The 19,848-nt window shown below is 37.8% G+C and overlaps 1 protein-coding gene and 1 long non-coding RNA gene across 3 annotated transcripts in view; one reads left to right on the top strand and one right to left on the bottom strand.

Moving 5' to 3' along the window:
* Positions 1–19,848, top strand: part of CDK13 (cyclin dependent kinase 13) — a 121,813-nt gene that overhangs the window by 98,732 nt on the left and 3,233 nt on the right. Inside the window, exons 10-13 of one of the 2 annotated variants that reach the window (XM_044245654.1) lie at positions 9,338–9,454; positions 10,016–10,147; positions 16,650–16,855; positions 18,935–19,387. In XM_044245654.1, the coding sequence (XP_044101589.1) occupies positions 9,338–9,454; positions 10,016–10,147; positions 16,650–16,855; positions 18,935–19,387 (908 nt within the window). The remainder of the gene's footprint in view (positions 1–9,337; positions 9,455–10,015; positions 10,148–16,649; positions 16,856–18,934; positions 19,388–19,848) is intronic. The other variant, XM_044245655.1, reaches the window with a different exon arrangement.
* Positions 8,915–15,747, bottom strand: LOC122904635. Its single transcript, XR_006384239.1, has 3 exons — positions 15,612–15,747; positions 14,738–14,826; positions 8,915–8,957 (listed from the first exon to the last, which is right to left on the bottom strand). It is a non-coding gene; the product is annotated as an uncharacterized LOC122904635 (long non-coding RNA).

The following is a 19,848-nucleotide window of genomic DNA, read 5'->3' on the forward strand; positions in this document are numbered from 1 at the left end:
ATACTTCATAGGAAGTTAAAAGTCTTTCAAGTTTTTGTCTTTAGGAGAACAGCATGGTTTTCTTGAAAGCTAATGATTGCTGCATGGAGGAGAAACTAGAATGTGGGTACTTCTTGATACTTGATCTAGTAAAATTAAAGATCTCAAAATCCCTAAATCTTTTTGCAATTAAATGAAAGGGTGGGGGGCCCAAAAAATAAGACCAGGAAGAAAGAGTAAATAAATATGAGGAAGGAGAGAATAAATGGTAGATAAATTTTTTTTTTAGTATGGCAGGATGGAAGAATTAGTGTTTTGGGGATACTGTAAAGACAAACTGTTTTATATACACATATGCATACATGTTTATATGTGAATGTTTATACATGGAAACATCTGTATGTACCTACAGGCGTCAGTCTTCATTATTTGGAGTCTATTGTAGTGCCTAAGTCATAAGGACATACATAATCACCTCTCTCTTCATGTAATGTTTTAAAGTAATTCTTTTCTTTTTAAAAAAAGAGTTTTGGCTTTCATATATAATAATGTCAGTTTGCAACTTCTAAGTGTTGTGTGTGTGTCTCAAAATATGGATGAGAACTTTTAGGAAAGATATTGGTATGAGGCACAGATACCAATATACTATGAACCTTCCCTTCAACAGACTTATTGGATTAATTGATGCTCTCCAGTCCCTCTGTAAGTAACAGTAGCATGATAACATGACACGCTGAATGTTTGCGGCTGGTAGACTACTACTCTCTAGTAAGACCATGTATTTATCCTACCCGTTGAAGTATAATGACTAAGAGATGGTTTCCAATTTTGTATACCAACTTTTTATTATTATATGTGTGTCCTTTAAATATATACAGATGCAGTGCTTGCAAAGACTTAACAAAGTTGCTATCAAATTAACTGGGTGGGAGGCAAGTTACTTTAAGTTAGAAAGGTAAGTCATAAAAATTTACAAGAATTTAGTACTCAAATTGCTTTAAATCCTTAATAATAATGTGGTTTGTTCAAGAAAGCTAATGCAGAGTCCCATTCAACAAATCCTCTGTTCAAAGAGGAGCCTTGCCCTGTGTCAGAAAATTGGAAAATGTATATTTAAAATTTTTCAGTTATAATAAAATATTTAAATTATGTATCTGTGTTTGTTTATTTTATTTTATGTTTTCATGATTCCCTCTTACCCATTTTTTTTCACTTAATGCAGTGGTCCTGATTCTTTGGATACTAGGGATTCTATTAATGATCCTAACTTTTATTTATACATGATGCAAGCATTTTTCTAAGAATTTCTCTTGAATTAGCCTCAGTTAAGCTTCATACAGCCTTCCATTTACTTTTTATAATTAAGAAAATGGAACCTTAGAAAGTGAAGAATTTGTCTAGGGTCATATAACTGGCAAGCAGCAAAATCGAGATTTGAATTTAGACAGTTCTACCTTAGTAACTAAAATTTAACTAATTCTCTACAACATGTGGGAAATAAGACTTCCTGAAGCTTTTAGGTTAGTGTGACACATACATCAGTAATTGACAAAAACATCCTGAAAAATTTCTATAGAATATTAATCCAAAAATTCTGAAGGAAAGATTAGCCAGCTTTTCTAATCCAGCCAGATTATCTAGCTTTTCATTAAAAATCAACTTGCTGAGTCAAGTAGGAGTCATTCAAAGAATACACGAATGTTGCAGTTTTAGGACATCCATTATTATAATTCACCACTTTAATAGAAATAAGGTAATATGTTTTTCTTAGTAGGTGTTGAATAAGCATTTGCTGGAATACAAACTAAGTGTAAAAGTATATTTCTTAAACATGGTGAAAATATGTATTGTAGACCAATAGCCCCAATAATATTTAGTGGTGAAATACTAGAAGATGTAAGACAAGAATGATAAAAAGCGTCTTCTAGTATCATTATTTTCGGAGTGTTTTAGAAGTACTAACTAGTTAACTGGTAAGTGACCCAGTAAGAGGTATAAAGAGTGGCAGGATGAAGGCAGTATTGTCATAATTTGTATATGAGAGCATTGCATAGAGGCAGCCTGCAAGGAAATTACCCGAAACACCTTAAGTAAAAGAGTCTAATAAAATGACAAGTGTTGAGAAAATATGTGCTTGTGTATATTGTGTGTATACTTATGAACACAGTATCCTAATAAGACATACGAATACACACATACTAAAAGCAGTAGCTTCTTAAAAATATGTACCAGCAATAACCAGTTAGAAATGTACATGAGGAAGAAGATGCCTTTAACAAAAGCACCACCATATATACTCCAGGGATATTGAAAACGATAATGTCTCACTGAAAATTGTAAAGTAGATTTAAAGTACCTATTAGGAATGGCATATCTCATTTTCGGTTAGAAGCCTTAACTTTTTAAATATGACAGTTCAACCTGTATTAATCATTATAGTCCTAATGCAGATTTCAAATGACAGTTTCCCTCCAGATAAACATTAAAATAACCAGAAAAAGTCTTAAAAAGAAGGAAAATTTGGCATATTGTATGTTAAAATTATGGCAACTAAAACCATTTTACCACAAGATACAAGGATGAAGTGGTGGCAGGACAGGAAAGTCCTGAAGTAAAGCAAGTTTATATGGACCTCCGAATATGAGACAGAAGTCATTTCAGGTCAGGGGGATTAACTGAACACGTATCCATTGGTTTCTGGTTGTGTGCCGGGGCACTAAGAATACAATGAAGAGTGGGGGTTGTATCCTCAGTGCCTAGTAACTAGCACACAACTTCTTCTGGTTTATAATTGGGAGAGACAAGACAAATGAATAAAATACATCAGGTGCTTATAAGGGTAAGGAGATAGAAAATTATAGGAGGCAGTGTTACAGAGAGAGTCCGGGAGTTTCTCCCAGAGGTATCATTTGAGTGAAGTGAGGGAACAACAAAGTAATAATGATCCTGAGGCATGAGTGTACTTGGATTATTTTATGAACATGTTAAGTTGGTTAGTGAACTATATAGAAAAAAGAAAGCTCAGTCCGTCCACTTGGTGATATACTGTATAGATATGAAAAAGGAAATGGTAGACCTGGGGATGCTGACACAGGAAGGCAACATCGTTTCATGATGAGCCACTCTATAGAAGGCTGTGTTTGGTTTGCAGAAGAGTCTGGAGTTGTTATGTGAGCATGGATTTGTGAGAGGGCTGCGAAGAGGACTATTTTACATTCCAGTTTATATATTTCAGCATGTTTTTGTTGGTAAAATACCAAATATTAATAATAATATAAAAGTGTTGCAGTTTTGATTCTGTGGCATTAAGTAGTTTTAAAACATGAAGGAAAAGTTAAGTTTCTGACAAAAGAAACAGTTTTCTCCCTGTTAGGAAGGAGGCAGCAGTGTATTAATTGAAAGGGTGGGCTTTGGAATCTTACAGACCTTGGTTCTAAAGCCAGCTCAGCTGCTTCCTGCCCTTGGGACTTAGGGTAAGTTCCACAGTGCTCTCAGTTTGTTTCTTCACAAGTAAAACAGGACTAATCGTATTCTTAGGGTTACAGGAGTCCAATAAATATAAGTTCCCTATATATTTCTTCCCCTCACTTTACTTGCAGTAATGCTGGGATATATCCCCAATCTAAAGCCCCAGGAATGATGAGTTCTAGTCTGCATGGTACAGAAATATGTATGAACTAATGAAAGGTGGGAATACTAATCAGAATCTATCTTAAAATGTTTCACACAGCAGTGATCAAGTTATTTGTACTTAGCTTGTTCCAAGCACTATTTTAGGCAAAGTACAGAAGTTTTGTGATAGAAATAGAGGGGGTTTAAAAGTGATGGCAGGGGCACCTGGGTGGCTCAGTCGTTAAGCATCTGCCTACGGCTCCGGTCATGATCCCAGAGTCCTGGGATTGAGCCCTGCATCAGGCTCCCTGCCCAGTGGGAAACCTGACTTTCCCTCTTCCACTCCCCTTGCTTGTCTTCCCTCTCTCGCTATATCTTTCTCTGTCAAATGAATGAATGAATGAATAAGTAAATAAATAAAATCTTTTTTAAAAAAGAGTGATGGCAAAAAGCGCCTGGGTGGCTCAGTCAGTTAAGTGTCTTCCTTAAGCTCAGGTCATGGTCCCAGGGTCCTGGGCTTGAGCCCCGCATCCCGACTCCTTGCTCAGCAGAGAGCCTGCTTCTCCCCTGCTTGCCATTCCCTCTGCTTGTGCTTGCTATCTGTCTTTCTCTCCCTTGCTCTCTCTGTGTCAAATAAACAAATAAATAAAATCTTAGAAAAAAAAGTGATAGCAAAAGAAAATGAAAAACAGGTGATGACAAGATGGGATGAATAAAGGCAAAAAATGTTTTTAACATAAGGGTCACACTTATAACCCTAAGCCTTTTAGCAGCCAGAAAGAACCTTTATATCACACAGTATATATTGCTTATGAAATTTTTAAAAAATTACAATCTGGAAAAAAATTAGATTGGAATAAAAAGAACCCTTCTTCTGTCTGACCTCCACTCCCTTCCCCCAGCCCTATACACACAAAGCCTGAGACCTAGATGGTCACACGGGTAAGATTTTTATAATTTTAAAGGCTTAGACTTTGATTGTTCTAGAATGTAGGTAAAGAAGGGAAGCTCCCAGATTTTTAAAAATGAAGCATGTGTGTCTTCAAAGAACAATAGCATAAAAAATCCTGTAAATTGCTACTTTTTGCACTGAGAATTTCTCTGCACTCCTAAAAATTATGAAAGATCCCAGGAGCTTTATTTATGCTAGTTATATCTATGGATCAATATTTGTCATACTAGAAATTAAAACTGAGAAAGTAAAAATACCTATTTTAAAACAGTATGTTAACATTGTTTAATTATAAAACATCTGTATTTTCCAAACTAAAATAAATGTTGGTGAAATGAGTAGCACTGTTTTACATCTTTACATAAAAAGATACTTTACGTATCTTTTACGAAAGATTTTACATAAAAAGACATTAAAAGAAATGTCTGGCTTAATAGAGTAACATCTGGATTCCCTCTCTGTGATATGCTGGTTTCGGTTGTCTTTTCAGGTCATTGTACATGTTCTTCTTTGAAATTACACTAAGTAAGTGGTAATTTCTTATAGGTTAGTTGTAATATACGGTCTGAAAACATATGAAGGGATATTTTGTATTCTAATATATTAAAATGCATTAGTCTGCTTGCACTCTGGATCTGTGATGATTTTGTAACACTGGTAATACGGAAAATAGTGGGTCCCCTATTTCAGCAGATCTTCTAAATTTAACCTTTATATAATTTTGGTTATCACCACTAATCTCATCAGAAAAGCCCACAGATATTTATTATGAAGCTGTCAAGTCTATGGCATAGATGTAAGCTTCCTAGTAATTCATATTTTCTCTTGAAAGCTTGGATTTTATAATTGAACATAAATACTGCAGTCATCATTCTTGAAGTAACAAGCGGACTCGTTCACATGTGAGAAAATATCTGGCAGACACCCAAGTCTGAGTGACCATAGTATGTTGCTTGTTCATATAGGTAAAAATGACCGTCCATGAAAAACACACGGCTACTTCAGCTTGCAGCTCAAATAATTGCACAAGTGCTTCTCAGGATAGCTGTCAGAATTTCTTGAGCAGCAGAAGTGCTTATGAGTATTTTCTGCTTCATCATTGAAAATATAAAGAAGATATATACTGTTCCAAATAGTGTTAGGGTTTAATAACATTAGCTATTTTTTACCACTCCAACAAGTACATTCTTAAGTGGCATGTGGTGTGTCTCTCCCCCACCCCTGCTTGTTTTCTCCCACCCCAGGAGATGGTATAGTAGTGAAAAGTATTTACTGCCTGATAGTTTGGTGCCACTGCCTTGAATCTTGCTAAAGTGCTGGTCATTCTCCACCATAGGCTTTGTACCATCAGTGCAAAATCAACACACTGAAAAAGGCAAATAATGTATTAGTAACACCTTTCACCTGAAGAGTCTGAACCCCATTTTTGAGAACTCCTGTATACCAATCTCACATAGGAATATTGATGTACAACATCTAAATGAACAAGTAGGATACAGCATTACACTAAAATGATAGTATTTTACTAAGGCCAGGAAGTACTCCTCTATTGAATGTAAGTGTGGGTATTAAGAATGCTCTTAGTATGATTCATGACATTAGTTATTCAGGGGGAAAAATGCAGATGATGATTATAATAGTTTCTAAAAATGAAACTAACAAAACTGAAGTATCCTTTAAAATTTAAAAGTCACAAAAATAAAGCCCACAGTAAAAAGGAATAAATGAATTTTTAACAGGATATAGGTGTGAGTTTGTGTGTGTGGCTGTGATTATCTTGATTATGTGTTTTTCTCAAACCACAAGTCATTATCCTTCCCATTTGTAAACAGTGAGAGGGAGTACTCCCATTAAAGTTAGAAACCAAACAAAACTACCCAATATTGTGTGGCATCATTATCATTGTAACATTGTTTAGAAATTGCCACATACCGTACCATATCAGGAAAAAGAAGTATCCATGTTTGAAAAAATTATTATAGGTGATAAGATTGTAAACCTGGAAAGCCTCAAAGAAACTATTAAAACTATGGTAGGAGCCATAGGCTCTCAGATGGCTATCTAAAACTTTGTATGTCATATGTAAGAATGTCTTCTATAACAGAACTTCCCTATTTACTGCTTAGACTGTATAATAGGAATAAGAATACATTCAAAAATGCCCCAAAAAACCTGATAAAAAGCAATATATAAGATCTAATTGAAGAAATGGAAATATAAAACTGAAGGAAATAGAAAAATGGGGTATTTCTGGGATAGAAGTGTTAAGCCTTCTGAACATAGCAGTCCTTTCTAAATCAATCTATAAATTCAGAGCTGCAGTTGAATCCAAACAGATGCTCTTACTTTTGGAGTGTGACAGCATTGATGCTAGGTTCATCCTAGGAAAATGCTGAGGAGACTAATTAGAGGAATGGATTATAGAAGGCTTTGTTCTGTTGGCCTTACAAAAATTAAAAGCTACCATATGGTACTGATACCAGAGTACACAGATCAGAATAAATTCCCAAAATAGACCTCAGGTATTTGCGGATTTAGTGTATGATACATCTCAAGACCTCTTCGGTAAGTGATTTTGAGATAACTGGCTGGCTATCAGGCTAGTTTTTGCTAATAAGCAATTACCATCAATTGCTGTCCTGTCTGCTTCCCTAGTTCCTAGTAAGTTTCCCTGCCTCAGTGGATCTGTTCCGTCCTGTGTGCTACTACCAGCTAGATAACCACTCAGCTATCTTCCCACAACACAAAGTAAAATAATTGAAGCTCTTTAGCTAAGAGGTAATGAAACTTACTTTTATCAAAGGGCTTTTGAACAGTCCAGATGTCAGCTCATTTAATCTCACAGCTTTGAAGGGAAATGAACCTCTCTTTTATAAAAGAAGAAACAGATTCTTCAGCAATGCAGTTTGACCAGAATCACAGACAGGATTCCGTTTTAAAGTTTGTTTTCCAAGTCTGTCTTCATTATAGTTAGGCTTTTAAAACACTGTGTGGCTCCTATCTGTGCTCTCAGCTGACCCTCCCTGAGCCCCATGTTCCACCTGTTTCCTTGGTCTTCTTCCCACATGTCTGTCCTTGACTACTTCATGGCTCTGTCTATGCACTTCTCTTTGCCAGGAACATTTCCCTTACTTACTTTTGACCTGTCTGTTGCTTGCTTATCCTTAGAGCTGTATTCAAAATTCCACACCTCGTCCATATCTTGAGTGCATGTTCCTGTATTTCTGCAGTTGAAAGTATCCTTCATTTTTAAAAATTGCAGTGAACTTCATACTTCTGTAATAATACATCAGTCTTCCGGGGAGTATTTATATTTATATACTTACTGGGAGAAGTACACAAAACAGTGAGAGACACGGTTCGCTTTAGTGAGCGAAACAGGCAGGTCAACCAAGATACAAAGCAGCATGAAATACGAAAAAGTGTCCAAAGAAGCAAGTAGAATGTGAAGGGACCCTTCTGAGTGGCCATGGGGATACAGAAGACTGCACTGAATGGATTACTTGATCTGAATCTTGAGCAATAAAAAGATTCTCCACTAGTTAGAATCTAGGGAGAGAGAATTTGATCACGGACATTGAAGAGTGTGATTGGGCAGTGGGGAGAGATGAACTGGGGATTGAGATTAGGAAGGCAGATTGAGACCCAGGGTCAGCCTTGTTTCCTAAGGGAGTCACTGTATTTTTGAGGAGGTTGTAAAAATCCAGTTGGGAGGAAGAAGAGACTGGCCATGTGCAAAGGATAGGCTCTTACTACCTTCTTAGAAGCTTGTGTTTCCAAAAATCGTAAACTCTGTTGAAACCAAAAAAGTACATTTTAGGGACATAGCTTAAAAAAGATGAGCAGTTGTCTTATGTAAATATGTATGTTTTCTGAGATAGCGTTCTACAGCTCAGCTAAAGGATGGCTGGACGTTAGTCATCCCTTGTTTATGCACACTGGTGCATTTATATTTATTACGTACAGAACATTTTTATTTTTAGTCGGTGATGCATGGACACTTCCTCTTCACATGTGAAGATCAGCTGAGGATTTTATGTTCAGTGTACATTTATTTTTGAGGTTCAGTATATGCAAGCTTACCATATTTAAGAAACTTTTCATCTACGTATTGGTGAGTGAGTTTTTAAATGCTTACCAGCTGGAGTTACCTCTATACATTATTGTAACAGGGACTTAGTAGTTAGTACAAAAATAGGGCTTTCAGGCTACAGATAAGCACAGAGTAAAGCAGTTAAAATTTCTCAATACCTTGAATTCAGTGGCATTACTTAAGCTGAAGAACTTCTGTGTTTCAAGAGTGTTACTTTGAGGGTCCTTCTGTTGATGGAATGCAGCAGCAGACATGACCGTAGAGTTCCCTTCCTGTGTGGAAATTTGATTCCACGGTTCTCACAGAAGTAATGACAGGTACCTGTAAGACCAGAGAAAGACATAAACCTACACTCTGGTTCCTTAATTTATTGGCATAAAATTTTTCATCTCGGTTCAAGACATGGTCAGCATATTTGGAGTGTTACCTGTGTTTTAAGACTTGATTTTGCAGATGTGAAGGTTTTCTTTTTAGGAATTGGAATGTTTGGAGTGTTAGAAATATCCACTGACAATAAATTGATTCCTTACAACAAGTAATTAAGTTGGGATGCTAAAATATTTAATGAAATTTTTTATATATTGTATCAAGACTCCAACTTTTCTGTGTTGAAGAATGGGGGGATTTTTATATAGCAGTTGTCTGTATTTTTTTCTTCTGTGGAGTTTATATTGATGTACCTCTTTTTGTGTGTTGTTCAGCCGTATATGTGGGAGTCCGTGTCCTGCAGTGTGGCCCGATGTAATCAAACTACCATATTTCAACACCATGAAACCAAAGAAGCAGTATCGTCGAAAGTTAAGAGAAGAATTTGTTTTGTAAGAAGGGGATGCTTAAGTGTCCATATCGCATTGAATTTTTTTTCTTTTTTTTTAGTTATTTCTTGAGAATTCTAAATGTCACTCTGTCCTCTATTGATCCAAGGTAGACTTATCACAGTTCTTCTATGTCCTTTACTTTTGAGTTTCCCTTTGCTACATGCAAATTACCATCTCACTGTCATTATGGTATCAGTGATTTAGGGGTGTGTGTTTCATTTGGAGCTTACATGACAGAGCTGGAACACAATTTAATGAAGCAATTTTCGTGTTATTTGAGCTCCGGTTTTTATTTTGTTATAGGAAACTGTTCTATTCGGTTCTTAATTTACGGCATAATTGCAAATTTCCAACAGTAATAAGATACACCATTGTTGGCCAAATTTCAAATTATTTAGAATAGCAGTTTAAAAAAATTATGTAAAAATGACTGTGTCTTAAAAGGGAAATTTGGAATTTATTGGAATAAAGTAGAGCAAACATGTTATGAAATGTCAACTTAAAGAAACACTAAGCTTGTGTCAGAGACCATGCATGACTTCTGTCGTCCTCTCCTGCCAGTATTCCTGCAGCCGCACTAGACTTGTTTGATTACATGCTCGCCTTGGATCCCAGTAAGCGCTGCACCGCAGAACAGGCGCTCCAGTGCGAGTTCCTGCGGGACGTGGAACCCTCAAAAATGCCTCCACCAGAGTAAGTGGCTTTTCATTATGTTAGATCCCATCTGACCAGTTTTAATAGCATCGCTATAAAACAATCAGAAACTCTTCCATGGTTAGTTAAGTCAAAAGAAGTAGCATAAATCAAAAGAAATAGAGTAGTAGTAACACACATAATTTGTACATCTAGAATGCAGAACCTTGTTTCATGTTCAGCTAACCAGGATTAGCAAAAGCAGCCTTCCACTTTCTAATTTTACTAGATTTCAACTCTAATATTCCTGCTGCCAATATTATTCTGGTACTACTTCTACCATACCTAGTGTTTTTCCTGCTGCTAGTTCCTATAGTTAAAAACTTGAGTGCTCTGCTAAGCATTTTTCTTGTATTCCCTCCTGTCAGGTGGTTATTATTATTGTCACTGTTCTACAGAGGAAGAAGCAGGCTCAAAGAGGTTAAGAAACTTGCCCAAGAATACAAATCTAGTTCAGGGTGGAGCCAGCAAGTTCAGTAAGAAAGAGCAGTTCTGAATTGCTCCTTGGCAGACTATCCAATAGGAAATCCTAAGAGCGTTAGTAACAAAAGCCAGTATAGAATGAATTTATTGTATGATTGAGAGAAAATGTATAGAGTTTGGGAGTCACAGTAACTGGGTTCTTGAAACTTCATTCCCTTGTGGCTCCTACAATTTCTCTAGATTTATTTTGGGGGGAGGGAGAGGGGACAAAGCGGTCCATTTGGTTCTTTTTGATAGGCTCTAGAAATTTTGTAGGGATAACTTTAAAAATTGATAAAAAGCAAGCCTATTTCTATAATAAAATGTTTCCATGTAATAAAATTAGCGTATTATGAATGAACAAATGTGGGCTTTGGAGTTCCAAATCCTGGCTCTTCCACTTATCACTTAGATTGGGCTTATTATATTTTCTAAGACCTTCATATTCAGCTTTATTAAGTTTTTATTGAACTATATATGAATTGCCATTATTGGATGGTTTGAAAGACAAAAAGGATCTATCATGTGAAGTTGAAGGATCTGAATCATTCTTTTGAAACTTGGACTCTTCTTCCTTCAAAGAAGAATTCTTTTCAACTTTTGATTTGGAAACATTTCACCTCTACAGAAAAACAGGAAGAATAGTACAATGAGCATTTGTATACCCTTCATGTAGATTCAGTAGTTACTGACATCTGCTTTATCACTATATATAATAAGGCTTTTTTCCTGACCTATTACATTGTGAGAGTGATACAACACTTATCAATAATTTGCTGTGTTTCTGTAAGAACTAGGACTTTATAACTACAGTATGATTATAAAGCGTAAGAAATTTAACATTGCGGTATCTAGTAGATAGTCCATATTCAGATTTCTCCAGTTGGCCCAGTAATTTCCTTTATAGTCTGGTTTTTGGGGTTGTGTTTTTTTTTTTTTGTCTTAGATGAAGAATTCATTCAAAGCTCACACATTTCATTTAGTTGCAGTGTCTCTTCAGTCTTTATTTAATTACTCTTTGGGTAGGGCTTTTATGACATTGACATTTTTGAAGAGTTGAAGCTACCTGTTGTGTAAAATATTCTATAATCTAGCTCTGATTGCTTTCTTGTGATCAGAATTAGAGTAACCTTGTGTATGTGTCAAGAATACTACTGAGGTAGTGAGGTGAGCTTCTTGCTTTATCCTGTCAAGAAGAATATAAGGTCATTTTTCTCCCAAGGTAATACTAAGTTGATCTCTTGGTTTAATTGGTCCACAGGAAAGATTTCTGGTAAAAGCTATATTGAGCATATTTTTTAATTGGTGTATAAACTTTTTTTAATCAAGGGTTGGAATAGTTGCAAAAGATATAAATTTCAGTGTATGGTAAGTGTTGACATTTTCAAATGGGCAGTTACATCACTCTTGTAAATGTGTCCAGCGGGATCAAAATATCTTAGCATTTTGATATTCACCAAGAGTCATTTAGAAAATACAAAGCCTTTTTTTTCTTCTTGATCAAATGATCTTTGCAAATATTACTAATATGTATTTAAGTTTAAAAATGGAAAGAAAATTGTTGAATCACTATGTTGTACCCCTGAAACTAATATAATGTTATATGTTAACTCTACTTGAATTAAAATTTTTTTTTAAAAAAAAGGGAAGAAAGGGGTGCGTGAGTGGCTCAGTCAGTCAAGTGTCCAACTCTTTGATCTTAGCTCAGGTCTTGATCTCTGGGTCATGAGTTGAAGCCATGTTGGGCTCCATGCTGGGTGTGGAGCCTACTTAAAAAATAAAAAATGAATATATATATGTGTGTGTGTGTGTGTGTGTGTATGTATGTATATATATGTAAATTTGGTTGGTGATGCAACCTAATGAAATGGTAGGGCTATGATCCCCCATGTAATTTTAATACCTATCAGTTAATACTCCTTATTCTAGAATGACAAAGTCCCACATTAATTGTAGTTTTATTTTTTATTTTTATAAGTACCCTTGTAAATAAGCCTTCACGAACAGATGGACTCTTGTCATAATTTGGTCACTGAATTCTTTGCATTTCTTCCACATGGCTTGCAAAAATCACATAGTGATTTGTCACCAGAGATTTTTTTTTTTTTTTAAGATTTTATTTATTTGACAGACAGAGCTCACAAGTAGGCAGAGAGGTAGACCAAGAGAGGAGAAAGCAGGCTCCCCACTGAGCAGAGAGCCCAATGCAGGGCTTGATCCCAGGACCCTGGAAACATGACCCAAGCCAAAGGCAGAGGCTTAACCCACTGAGCCACCCAGGCACCCTGAGATTTTTTTTTTTTTTAAAGATTTCTATTTATTTATTTGACAGAGAGAGAGATCACAAGTAGGCAGAGAGGCAGGCAGAGAGACGGGGAAGCAGGCTCCCTGCTGAGCAGAGAGCCCGATGTGGGGCTCAATCCCAGGACCCTGAGACCGTGACCTGAGCCGAAGGCAGAGGCCTAACCCACTGAGCCACCCAGGCGCCCCTGTCATCAGAAATTATTATAATGATCTTTCAGATGTCAACTTTAGGATTCTTTATCATAATTTTCTTGATAGTAAAGAATTGGAAACCACGTGACTTGAAGAGACTTTTTTTAAAATCCAGTAATTAATCATTTTTTTCAAAATTTGAGAAAGTAAGCTAAAGAAGCTTTACCAATACTTAATAAATGCCTTCTTGTTTTGTTTTTTTGTTTATTTTAGAGGAGGGCACATGAACCAGGGGTGGGGGGCTGGGGAGGGGCAGAGGAAGAGGGAGAGAGAGAATTTATTTTATTAAAGATTTTTGTTTATTTGCGAGAGAGAAATCCCAGACCTGGGGATCATGACCTGGAGCCAAGGGCAGGCGTTTAACCAACTGAGCCACCCAGGCACCTGGGAGAGAGAATCTTAGGCAGGCTCCACACCCAGTACAGTCCCGAACATGGGGCTCAAATCTCTCAACCCTGAGGTCATTACCTGAGCCTAAGTCAGGAGTTGGTCGCTTAACCAACTGAGTCATCCAGGTGCCCCTAAATGACTTTTTACACTTGGTACTTTTTCTTTTATTAGTGCTTGTTTCATCTAGTATACGTAGAAAAGTTTAGGACGTCAACATGTAATGTCAGTACAACGTGGCCAGTCTGTATGTTAGATTGTTTTTCTTATTACATGTTTTTGTGGAAACCTTGGAACTGTAGATACATCCCATTAATGGGAAACGTGTGCCACGTAACCTAATTGGAAATTCTCTCCATATTGTCAAACACATCACCTAAATTCACTTAATTTTTATCAGAACACAACTGACTGCATTTCTCCATTAAAAATAAGGATGTTAAATACACATTTTGGTGAACAGGCTGTAATCCAGTAATAAATTAGGGATATATCACTAAAGCAGTCAGGTTGAAATTATAATGCTATCGATTTAATATATAAATTAAGAGTTATAGAAACATCTCATTATTTTGTAATACGTAATAGGTAGTTAAAATGATCAATTATCTGTGAGGTGAGGACTGTGAAGAAAAGCATTGGCGTGGTATTCCTTTGGGAGCTATGTGTATTTATTAAACTCTTGTCATTTTTTTTGGAATAATCAAATGAGAATGGGATATTAAAAAACCAAAACAACTACATTAATTGTATGAGACGTGGTGTCATTTTCTGATTTAACGAAAAGAAGGCATTTTCTGCTAAAAAGTGAATTAGAGTGACAGCTAGCCTATAATTTTATTTTTTCTTAACAGCAAGTAAAAAGCACCGAACAATTTCTAAGATAAAATGTGATCAACTGTAATTGGAATAAATATTTCGTGAGGTGATTTGATTAAAGTAGTTTTCAGCTGTCGTGTTGAATGATGGTAAATGGCATCAAACATGAACATAGTGCCTGCTGTGTGAGAGGCACTGTCCAGCGCCTGCGTATGTTAACATGTATTACCTCTACCCCATAAGGTAGATTGTATTGCTGATCTCATTTTTAAAGATAAGGAAACTGAGGCACAGAGGTCAAGTTACTTGCCTGATGAGACACAATAAGTAAGTGGCTGAGCCAGTATTTGAACCTTCAGAAAAGCAAATAAAAATTTGGTCATCCTGGAAAACATTGCTGGTGTATCCAGAGTCAGAGTCACTAACCTGTACGTTTCAGCTGTTTGTTGGGTATTGCTTCTCTTTCCTAGAGATGAGTGTTGAGATAATCCATAGAGGAAGCTCTTAGCTTTAAACTGTGGGAGGGAACCAAAGCCCTTGTTAGTAGAGTTCTTTGCTTGCTTTCTTCTCATGGGGCTTTGCCATAAGAGCCTCGAAGTGAGGTCACTCCAGTTTCCCTACTCCGCAGCGTATCTGAATTCAGAATATCCCAGCAGGGACTAAGGCCACACATCTTACGATACATGCACACGCACAGCGCACAGAAAGGAAAGTCTTCGGCGGGTTTATGATGCCTTAAAGCTTCCCAATATCAATATTTCAAATTGTACCTTTGTTTGTTACTCCAGGAGGTTTTTACACGCTGAGGCAATGCACCATAGTAAGATGGCTGAGAGGTATGCCTTTGTTTTGTTTTTGGACCTCAGGTGCATAGACTTGGTTTAATCATAATCCTCGTGTCACTCATCATTGGTCCATGCATGGCTCTCTTTTTTTTCTTTTAGTTACTTAGTTATTTTAAATGATTTTAATAAGCAGCCATGAACCTACCAAATAAAAGCTAGAACCTTGACAATAACCTCCGTTAGTCATATCATCCCCTCTCCCCACCCCCTGCCCTACGACCTATCCCCTTGCCTCCCTCCACCTGAGGTAACCATCATCCCTGTTTTCTTTTGTATATACTTTTGTTGCCATCTATATGTATTCATAAAAAGTTATATTTAAAAATTTTAGTTGTTTTTAATTTTATTAAAAATTTATTAAAAGGGTATCATGCTGTTTGTAATCTTTTGGGAATGACTTTTTTTACTTAATATTTATTGCTAAGATTGGACCATATTGTTGCATATGCCTTTACCTTATAACGTGAGATGAGAGTAACTGGAAGAGGAGGTGTGAATGAACTTGCTGTGCAGGCCACTCTCAAGGATCGAGGTCAGGAAAGAGGACAAAGAGAGATGCGAGTTATTTTACAGCAGTTTCAGGTGTACCCCTTGGAGAGCATCCCTGGAGGGAAACATATCCAGGTTAAAGGTGGCAGATCTATCACCAGGTTGGGGCTGTGTAAGGGCATTTGTAGTTATTCTGGGCAAGTTTATTAACCTTTCCAAGCCTCAATTTTCTCATCTTTAAAATAGATATAATAGTAACTTCCCATTGGAATTTTTATTAGGATAAGAAGAAATCAACTTCTAAATCAAACGTTTATGTCTTTAAGCAAAAGTTACTCTATAGTGTTGTCAGTTTTATGAAATCACATTAAGGCAGAATTGTTTCAGAATTGTGGGTAATTTTGATAGTTGCTAGTTTTTCAGAATCTTTGTTGACAGGTAGTCATGAGCCTGGATTACTTATTTTTGAAACTTCTCTGTAGCATAGTTTAATTTTAGAGCACTTCATTATGGAAGTAAAGAAGAGGGCATTAAAAAAGTAAGACGCTTTTACTAGGAAGTTTTTCACAGACGTCATCTCCTAGCTTTTGCTACTTTTTAATCCTGTTTCCATTTTCTGCAAGTGGCATTTTTTTCCCCTTTTTTCCCATGTCCTGTTCAATGTTTGGTGGACTGTGAGAAGAACCGGCTTTAAAAGGTTGCACCAAGGATGATAGTAACATACTTTTATGAACTTGTGTTCTTCGTTCATAGTTTTACTAAATAATTATTTACTGATCATTCAGAAGTCACAGAAAAATAGTATGGCTGTAGAGGTGAAGCCCTGAAGTTGGGGGGCGGGCGTCAAGGCTGATTTTTACTGAGGAGTCACACAGCATGTGTCTGCAGTCTTCTGGAACTGGCAGGGTGGGGGGGGGTGGGGAGCAGCTCTGTAGTGACTGTTAGCAGTTTTGGGGTGTTGTTAAGAAGTAACATTGCACACAATTGGTTACTTTTTTTTCCAGCCTTCCTTTATGGCAAGATTGTCATGAGCTGTGGAGTAAGAAGCGAAGACGACAGAAGCAGATGGGCATGACCGATGATGTGTCCACAGTGAAAGCCCCCAGGAAGGACTTGTCTCTTGGCTTTGACGACAGCAGGGCCAGCACCCCGCAGGGCGCACTGCCATCTTCACAGCTGAAACCTCAGGCCAACTCGAGTCTCGCACCTGGTCAGTAGTGCTTTGCGCGGCGGTCGGTGTTCTTCCCTTGTTCTGGCCTCACGGTGATGAGACTGCTGTAGTGAAGCATCTGTGGTTGAAACATTCAGGTTTATTCCCCGCACTCGATACTTCCCTGGGAATTGCCTGCGCAGACGCCGCACTGCCCCCAGGTGCCTCAGTAGGAAGTCACTGTGGGTTAAGATGGACTCGGCAGAGAGCGATCAGTGAGAGGCCAGGTTTCCTGACTTTCTGCCTGCCCCAGTGCGGACGTTCATAGACAGATACAGGGAAACAGCCGAATTCCTAAAAGAAGCTCTTTTATATGGTTTATAATGTCCACTCACTCTTAATATACGTCCCATTATATTATAGAATCTCAAAGATTGGACTCTCCTGTTGTGCCAGAAAGGACTTGATGTATGATGAAGAAGGCTATTTGGGGGAAACAGATTTCTTCCTCTGACTCAGTTGTTAGAAGAGTCAGCTTCTTCCTGAGAATGAAACCTTTTCAGTGTGGTTGGAAATCTTATTAAACTCATTCTGTCATTTAGGTTTAGGTTTTAAAGGTCAGTTGGTTGATGAAAACAGATCTGATCAGATTCAATTTTTGGTGGTGGGGTATAAATACAGAGGAGCTTAGCTGAGAAAACCTGAGAAAGATTACCTTTAATGCTTTCCCATGTAAGCTGCAACCTTATATTTGACCTTGGTCAGACTACATTAAAGCGCTGATACATGTTACATTACAAACCAAAACCAGTTGTTACTTGTTGGTCAACATTTCATTTTTTGTTCCCCCCCCCCCTTTTAACTGTCACTATTAAGAAGTGAGAATTCTGGTTTTGTGAAATAGAAATGAATCCTCTGTGCTCCATTTTTGTCGTCATCAGCTGTCTTAAAATAAGAAAATGCCCTTTCTGTAGAGGAGAGAGCATCATTACAGAACCTCTGCTGATAGAGGTTAAACGTCCATGAACTGGAGAATGAGGGAAACTGGCTCTTAGCGCCACAGCAAACAGGCTTGGCTCCTTACTTATTAATGCCTGCGGGTCACGAGGAGAATTTGCAAAAGTTTGTTTCAAGTTACCTAAAAATAACTAAGAAGTAATAAAAGTATCTCAAGATATATAAAGAGAGAAAATAAAAGGATAGCCTTAATCATCAGTGTTCCATCTTGAAGTCTCTCTTCTATTTGCCTTTTATTCTTAGAGAAATTGCTTATCGATGTAGTGTCACTGAGCTTCCATAGTAGTATATACCCTCGAGCCTTGTTCCGTGTGACTCACAGAGGCTTGCACAAGAACCTGTGTAACCATCACAAGTCTAAATGGAAAATTCGAGAAAAACAAGTGTTTTGCTGGTGCTGAGCTAAACCCCTCTTGTGTCCACATCATAAGCATGTTTCTGTAGGAGGTCCAAGCTTCCCAAAGTGAGTTAACTTAAAAAATGGTAATTTAAATAAAACACATTTATGAAAAAGTCTACAACATCACAGTGTGAATTTACTGCAAAAATAAGGTACAGTCCTTAGATATAAAAAGTATTATTTTAGATGAGCAGTACAGTGAGTAGAGCTGTGAGTCTGGAATCAGAGCACCCAGGTTCTCACCTCAACTCAGCCACTTAAGAGTGTGTGACTTCGGGCATGTGAGTTAGTGTCTCCGGAGTTTCTTCAGTTAAAAAAAAAAGGGGGCGGCGCATACCAATAACAGATCATGGCTTTAAGGTTGTTGTGAGGAGTAAAGGATGTGAAATGCTTAGAGAATGCGGACTCTGTAGGTGCCCTCCTCCTCCGCTCTCCTGGTTCCTGCTTCTGTGTAGGGTATGGGCTTCCAGCCATAGTCTCACGTTTCCTTTTTGAAGTATTCCCCCCTGAAGAATGGGCCACAGTTTCAGTTGTTTTAACTTCAGAGCAGTTCCATCTTAAACGTCCATGAAATTAGAACTAGACTGAGATGCCTTTTTCACAGCGTTTCTTAAACACTGTCCCACAAATGTACATTTGAATATGGCCACACAGGGCCATTTTGGGGGGCGGGATGTGCTATGAATTACGGCAATTCTAATTAATACAAATTTTGTCTTTAGTAAAAACAGGCTCTGGACCGCAGTTAAACCACAGTGAATTGGCCATTCTCCTAAACCTACTGCAGTCTAAAACAAGTGTTAATATGGCTGATTTTGTCCAAGTGTTGAACATTAAGGTAAACTCTGAGACTCAACAGCAGCTAAATAAAATAAACCTTCCTGCTGGAATTTTGGCAACAGGTGAAAAACAGACAGATCCATCCACACCACAGCAGGAGTCTTCGAAACCGTTGGGAGGAATTCAGCCTTCTTCTCAGAGCACGCAGCCTAAAGTGGAGACGGACGCTGCGCAGGCGGCCGTGCAGAGCGCGTTTGCGGTTCTGCTGACTCAGTTAATAAAGGCCCAGCAGTCAAAGCAGAAGGATGTGCTGCTAGAAGAGAGGGAAAATGGATCAGGACACGAAGCGTCGTTACAACTCAGGCCACCTCCAGAACCTAGCACCCCGGCGTCGGGTGAGTGTGCAGATGGCCGGTCTCTAACACGCTGCTGCCCATGCCATGTGCGTGGTGTTGGGGGGCAGCGGTGACGCGGAGTGTCCGTGGCATTGCTGGCAGATGGGTTCTGAAAAATCCCAGGTGGTGGGTTGTCTCCTTAGTCGTTTATTTCTAGGAGCAGTTTCTTTAACACATTGTCCACGTGTGACTTGGCTCATTATGAATGCCGTAGAGCCTTCTCATGTAAACCTGTAGTTGAGAAATAGGCTTTACTCCAACTACAAGATGATACTGACCAAGTCAGAGACTCTGTGGATAGGAGCTTTTGTTCTTCAAGCGATAAATAGGTTGATGTGAGATACCTTTGAGAAGTCAAATGCAGTTAAATTTTTCAGTCACCGTAGACTTAAGCGGTAGCCCGCAAATTAGTACTTCCATCCCTTTTTCCTTCTTTTGCTTTCCCTTCCCTTCCCTTCCTT

The sequence above is a fragment of the Neovison vison genome, chromosome 4 (assembly GCF_020171115.1).
Source record: "Neovison vison isolate M4711 chromosome 4, ASM_NN_V1, whole genome shotgun sequence".
Lineage (NCBI taxonomy): Eukaryota > Metazoa > Chordata > Mammalia > Carnivora > Mustelidae > Neogale > Neogale vison.